This window comes from Mastomys coucha, unplaced genomic scaffold (genome assembly GCF_008632895.1).
Source record: "Mastomys coucha isolate ucsf_1 unplaced genomic scaffold, UCSF_Mcou_1 pScaffold18, whole genome shotgun sequence".
NCBI classification, from domain to species: Eukaryota; Metazoa; Chordata; class Mammalia; order Rodentia; family Muridae; genus Mastomys; species Mastomys coucha.
The window spans coordinates 18110877-18118153 of NW_022196900.1; the positions used below are offsets into that span (position 1 = coordinate 18110877).

Genomic DNA, 7277 nt, shown 5'->3' on the forward strand with positions numbered 1-7277 from the left:
ACTCAGAAATCCACCTGCCTCTGCCTTCCAAGTGCTGGGATTAAAGGCATGTGCCACCACCACCCGGCACTCACTTGAGTTCTTGTTCTTTGAATGCATAGGCAGCCTTTCATTTTGATAGGGAATTGGTTCCAGGATTTTTTTTTAAGATTTATTTATTATTATATCTAAGTACACTGTAGCTGTCTTCAGACGCACAAGAAGGGGGTGTCAGTTCTCATTACAGGTGGTTGTGAGCCACCACGTGGTTGCTGGGATTTGAATTCAGGACCTTCAGAAGAGCAGTCAGTGCTCTTACCAGCTGAGCCATCTTGCCAGCCCTGGTTCCAGGATTCTTCTAGACACTCAACTCCTGGATGTTCAAGTCCATTACATAAAATGCTTTAGTACATGCATGTAACTTGTGCAGCGCTCCTGTATACTCCAACCACATACTTAGAATGCCTAACCACATACTTAGAAGGTAAACCCCGTGGTCTTGCTCCAAGACTAACACAAGGGAGGAGGCTGTTAATGATCAGTACAGTTGCCTGCTTTATCCTGAATGTTTTTGACTGGTGTGAATCTCCAGACATGAATGGAGCCTTAGGATCTCGTTTATGAGGAACCTATGGCCAGTGGAGGCTCGCTGTATTTCCACTACGTTGTGTTTGACAGATGCTCTTCCCTCCACATCAAGACTCTGTTACCTTCTCACTTTCCAGATGAAACCGAGTCTGTGCCTGAGGAGGAGCTTTGGCAAAGGTTTTGGTGACATTGGAAACAGGGTGCTTAGAAGTTCTAGTTTTGTCACTGATAATCCAGAAAACCCCTTGGGCTTTGGTGTTCTGAGTAGCTGATTTCTCCAGCACAGCAAGGCAAAGCTGGCAGACAAATTCACTGTAACAAGACTAAGGTCTGAACCCACCTGCAGTTTGACTGGATCAGCTCTGTTAGGACATAGCCATGTTAGAGCTTACATAGTGTGAAGCCGGTCAAAGTTTTGTCCTGTCTGCATTCAAAAACTGTAAAGAGAATTATTTCATTTATGTTCATGTGGGTCTCTTTTTCTGTGTGCATGCACATATGTGTGCGCAGGGACCCACGGAGGCCGGAAGAGGCATCAGATTCCCTACAGCTGGAATAAGAGGCAATTGTGAGTTGCTCAGCGTGGGTGCGAGGAACCCAGTCCTCTGAAAGAGGAACAAGTGCTCTAGACAGCTGGAGCATCTGTCCAGCCTCTTGCTCAGTTTTGATGCTGCGTAAACACATGGTCTAACGGGCAGTGTTAACCAAGCCAGTGTGCATTATTTTCAGCATGCTAATGTGACCAAGCCTGACATGTCAGCTTTGCACCCAAGCTCTGCCTACCAAACCCATCTTCTGACTACAGTTTGTTCTCATCCAAAATAGGCTTGCTGCTTTGGTGAGGTGCTGGTGCTGGGACAAGCTTTTATGAGTAATCCCCACAGGAAGAGGAAGTAGGTTAATTTGAATGCCAAAGCTCGTGGGGTGTGTTAAACGACAGGCTTATGCTGTTTTAAAAATCAGTTTGAAAAGTACTTTTTTTTCTTTTTCCCACCCTAGCTAGTATTTCTGGATTTGAATTTGGCAGAGGGTGTTTCTAGAGACTTAGCTGAAAAGCAATCCGGAAGGTGTTTTATACCTGGGACGTTCTTTATGATCTCTCACTGGGCCAGCAGCCTTCACATATTGCCTTTGTGAATCCATTTTTGTACTCGTTAGTTCTCCACTCAAAAGTCCAGCGCAAACCACAGGCCTAGTCAAGGGATCCTCTTGTTTGAAGGCCTTTGTCAGCTGTTCCGCATCGCTTACAACCAAGCCCAAAGTCATCCTGGCTTGAAAATAGCCGATCCTCTCTTGATGCTACCAGTTAACTTCCATACTCCCAGAAGCTTTCTAAGAGCTCCCCCCTACTTTGTCTAACTTTCCCTTTCTTTGTTTATAATTGGTAAAAATTCACAGATCCTAGAATTAACCATGGGTTCTTCCTGCGGTTACGAAACACAATGACCAAATCGACTTAGGGAGGAAAGGGTTTATTTGTCTTATGCTTCCACATCACTGTGCATCATCAGAGGAAGCAGGACAGAGCAGGAATTTAAGCAGGGCAGAGACCTGGAGGTGGGAGCTGAAGCAAAGGACATGGAGGGGTGCTGCTTATCGGCTTGCTCAGCCTGCTTTCTTATAGAACACTGGACTACCAGCCTGGGGCAGCCCCACCCTTATCATTAATGAAAAAAAAATGCCCCACGGGCTTGCTTGCCTACAGCCTAATCTTATGGAGGCATTTTCTCAGTTGAGGCTCTCTTCTCTCCAATGACTCCAGTTTGGGTCAAGTTGGCATAAAACTAGCCAGCACTGTGTTAAATAAATGAATTCTCTGGCATTTAGTACATTTACAATGCTGTGCAAGTATTAACCTGTCAACCTGGGAGGATCTAGAATCACTTAGGGGACAAACCTCTGGGTATGTTTGTGAGGAAGTTTGAGTTTGGGTTAACTGAGGTGTGAAGACCCCTCCTAAGTGTGGGGTAGGGTCAAAAGGAGAGACGGGGCTAAGAGTCAGCATTCATTGCTCTCTCTGCTTCCTGACTGCAGATGCAGTGGCCTCGTGGGCCTGCTGCTGCTGTCCTTCAAGCCCCAATGCACTAGACCCTAGAGCTGTGAGCCGAAGTATACCCTTTCTTCCCTACATTGCTACTTTGTCTCAGCGAAAAGGAAAGTGTTAGCACAGCTGCAGTCTAGTTTCTGGGGGATTTTTATCGCCCCCAAAGGAAATTCTGTCCTAAGAAGCCTCCCTTTCTGGCTTCCAGCAGTAAGTAATTTACGTTCTGTCTATAGATTTGCCTATTCCGTACCCTGCATATACAGCAAATCATATAGTCCCAGATTTCCGAGTCTGGCTTCTTTGGCTTAGATTTCAGATTTCATCCACAAGGTTGCATGTCTCAGAGTCTTGCTCTCTTTAATGGCAGAGGTTGGACTGAGGGTCCCCAGTTTGGACAGTTCACATTTGGTTTATCCAGTGACCCACTCATGGGCTTTTGGGTTACCCCTATCTTTTGGCTAGTGTGAATAGTGCATATATGTGTCCACATGTGTTTGAGCACCTGATTTATATACTTTGAGATATAACGTATATATCTATTCCTGACCTTGCTGGCTCATGAGACAGTTCTATATTTAACACATGAAAGACCTACCAGACTTTTTTCTTCTCTTCTCTGTACCCATAACAGTATCTTTAAGAGAATATATGTCATAGTAAACTATCTTTAGTAATAACAGATTGTATAGGTATTTGGGGGGCAGGGATTGTGTCTGGAATTCATGTGTCAACTTCTAGTACCTGGCACAGGGGCTTCACAAAGATATTCAATAAATGCTTGTGGATTGGATAGCCTTTGGAAGGGCTGGTGTGTGTGTTTGTGTGTGTGTGTGTCTAAGCCATAGGTCAACCTTAAGAATCATCTTTTTTTTTTTTTTTTTTTTTTTTTTTTTTTTTTAGAGACAAGGTCTCTAGTTGGCCAGGAATTAGGGTAGGTTGGCTGTCCACTGAGCCTAAGAATCTTGCCTGTCTCAGCCTGGGATTACAAACATGTATTACCATGACAACATAAGAAAAAAAAAAAGAGATCTGAGTCTGTTCTTCACTTCTTGCATGGCAAGCATTTCAGTGGTGGAGCAACCTCCCCAGCCCACAAACGGTTTTATCTTTAAGGAAGAAGTGGCATATCCGTGGTGAGGCTTTGGAATTAGAGATAAGCCAGGTAGGAAGAGAGAGCAGGTCCATGCAGGAAAACCCCTCCCATTCCTTTGAACAAAGGAAAGACCATTGTGAGAGGATTGGTTAAAGTGCTCTCAGACTTTTACTCTTGGTTTGCCTTTAACTCATAACTCTATGGGGAATCACATTCCTCCGCCACATGAAAAGATCAAATATTTCAGTGACACACAGTCCTTTTGTCCATCCACAGCTCTGATTGTATCCCTCTTCTGTTCTCTGAGGGCACCAGCTACACACGTGGTGCATATACGCACATGCGGGTGGAACATGAATACGTGTAAAATAAAATAAATGAATGAAATAGTAAAGAAAGTATGGAGTTGGCTGGGCGGTGGTGGCGCGCCTTCAATCCCAGTACTTGGGAGGCAGAGACAGGCAGATTTTTGAGTTTGAGGCCAGCCTGGTCTACAGAGTGAGTTCCAGGACAGCCAGGGCTATACAGAGAAACCTTGTTTTGAAAAACCAAAAAAAAAAAAAAAAAAAAAAAAAAAAAAAAAAAAAAAAGAAAAGAAAAGAAAAGAAAAGAAAAAAGAAAGTATGGAGTCATATGTGTGAGCCTATGGGACTCATTTGATGGGGGAGAGAGTGGGAAGGGAGGGGCCAGGCACAAGCTTGGCCTCATTCTTTGTATCCCAAGAGCTAAGACTCCAAGTCCTCTGTGTATTCTGAAGCTCTCAAAGATGAAGAAAGCTAATAGACACATTGTTCTTCAAAAATATATTTTTAAAAAGCAATCCAGGAGACTTTAAGTTTTAAATGGCAGAGATGGAGAGATGGCTCAGTGGTTAACAGCACTGGCTGTTCTTCCAGAGGACCTGAGTTCAGTTCCCTGTACCCACATGGTGGCTTACAACCATCTGTAACTCCAGTTCCAGGGGAATCTGTCACCCTCTTCTGACCTCTTCCAGCATCAGGTACACAGATTCACATACATACATTACATACATACATACAGGCAAAATTCTCATGCACATAAAATGAATAACTCTTTAAAAAAGAGATTTAAATAGCAATGGAAGGGCTGAGCGCGTGTGTGGTGCTTGACTTTCATGCATGAGACCCCCAAGTTCCATCCCAACACTGAGAAGTAAATACAAAAGTTTTTTAAAAAGTTACTTGAGTGAGAACGGAATCAGAAAGCTTTCTTGAAATATAGTAATATGTGTTCTTGGCTAAGAAGGGAGTTCTCTAGCCCCTCCTCAACTTTTTATATTAAAAATGAAAAGATATTGAGGGGAGATTTCATGACCAGAACTGCCGAGCAGTTTTTACTATGAACTGAATGGATTCCTGCCCCATGAGAGAATTTCCTGTACCAAAGCTCAGCGCAGGAGTGGGCAGGCCATGTCTTGTCCTGTGTGCCTGGTTCCTTCGTTTTCTATGCCTCTTTCTTCTGACAACACGTCCTGAGACCATGCCATTTACTCCGTGTTCTGTTTTCACGGTTAACCCCTCTCTTTGCTCCTGAATCAGCACAGCAGTACTATGTGCCTCAACAGTGCCACTGCTGACCTTGCCCCTCGCTTTACCTGGCCTGCTTGGCTTCTTGATTGCCACTGACGCTCATGAGTAGGCCATGTTTGGGGCGATCCTGCCTGAACCTCAAATTCTCCTGTGTTTATTCAGCTTGAGAGACAAGAACTGTCTCGGACCAGCGAGCTGGGGAGATAGCTTACACAGCAGATGTCTGAATTACTGGGATCACTGAATGTCGGATTTGCTGTTATAGAACGAACACGATTCCTAGCCTGCTGTTAGCCCCCTCCTTTTATTTTCATGGGGGATCTTCTGGGGACCTGGATCTACCTTTTCACAGGACCTTTTTTCCCCCGATGATGAAAACAGAAAGACATTTCAAGCTTAATATCCCTTAACGTCCTCAACATTGACTTTCGCTTAAAATGAGAATGAACATAAGAGCACACACTACCCCAATCCCTCCACTTCTTAAGAAAACTCACGGTTGTCCTCGGGTGGCCCACGTGGTGGTAACCCCTCTTGCTCCACCATGCTGCCGTTGGCCCGATGCTTACTGGTGCTTACTGGGAAGCTGTAATCCTTTAACTAGCACTTCAGAAAAGCGCCGGTCTGTCCTGCAAACCCCGGGACGTGTCTCAGAAGTCTTGACTCCATCGGCTTCCAAGCGCTAATGTTACAGGATTATTTTCTTCTGGGTAAACCTGTGAAACAGGTCTTCAGGCTCCAGTTCGTGTGTCAGAGTTTTTAATTGATTCTTCACCAGGTCTATCCACCCCATAATAGTAGTGCTGTGCGCAGGACATGTTTTACAGGAATAGTCACCAGGAGCTTAATTTGTTGTCGCATAGCAGACGGACTGTTTCACAATACAAATAAATTTGTTTTGTGCTCTGACGATTGCTTGAGGAAGAGCTCTTTCCTGAGGCTGAGTGCAGCCGGTGAGGTTCCCGCCTTGTGAGCAAGGCTTCTTGCCAGTCCTGAAGAAACAACAGATGAGTAGAAATGAGCACTGGCAGGGGGCCTGGGCTACCAGGCAGGGGTGATCCAACATAAAGCACCGTATATGTTCTCTTGTTTACTCTTCCTGATAACACTGTAAAGAGGGAAGGAGGGCCACCATTATGCTCATTATAGAAGTAAGAATACTGGGGCCCAAAGAGGCTCATGCCCTGTTCAAGGAAACAGGGAGTAAGTAGCCAAGTAAGGGTAAATAGCAGATGCTCTGTTTAGTAATTACCACTTTACTTGGCGAATAGCCAAGATCATGCCATGAGACAGGTCTATTTTCTATTTCTCATGTTTCATAAGTTTTAGAGACTAACCATTTTATATGTATGGGTGTTTTGTCTGTGTGTATGTTCACGCACCACATGCATGTAGTACCTAAGGAGGCCAGAAGAGGGCATCAGATCCCCCACACCCCCAAACTGGAGCTACAGATAGATGTGAGCCACCAGGGTGCTCCGCATTGACCTGGGGTCCTTTAGGATGTTGAATAAATCAAACTAACTTCCAAGTGGACAGCATCATACTAAAGCAATTATGATCTTGTACCTAGAACCTCACTGAGCCTTTTCCACCTCTGTAGGGGCTAAATGGGCTATCCCCATGTGTCCTATAAAAAACCCTGGTTTTATTATTATATGCCGAGCAATTCAAAATAATCTGAATTTTTATTCCTGTAATTAAAAACCCCTGAAGGAAATATGTCTGTGATAGAGTGGATCCTTCTGTCAGGATCCTGTCATGTCCTGTCCTCCTTTCCTTCCTATTTGTTCTGTCCACCCATCTACCTGCCCTGCATCCATCCATCCATCCATCCATCTATCCATCCATCCATTCATCTGTCTGCCTCATCTAGTCTGTATCTACCTATCTTCTATTTATCTATTATCTCTATCATTTATCATCTGATCTAGCTACTCATTCATTTTTTATCTGTATCAATATTTATCATCCATTCCCTCACACTGCCTACCTTACATTTATCTTCTCTTTCCTTGGTCAA

General features: G+C 44.3%; 1 protein-coding gene across 1 annotated transcript in view; it reads right to left on the bottom strand.

Moving 5' to 3' along the window:
• The window catches only part of Ptpn3 (protein tyrosine phosphatase non-receptor type 3), a 151882-nt gene extending 145846 nt beyond the window's left edge, over positions 1-6036 (bottom strand). The window contains exon 1 of the mRNA XM_031377461.1: positions 5752-6036. Coding sequence (XP_031233321.1) covers positions 5752-5800 — 49 coding nt within the window. The 5' untranslated portion in view covers positions 5801-6036. The remainder of the gene's footprint in view (positions 1-5751) is intronic.
• Between the last annotated feature and the right edge of the window lie 1241 nt (positions 6037-7277).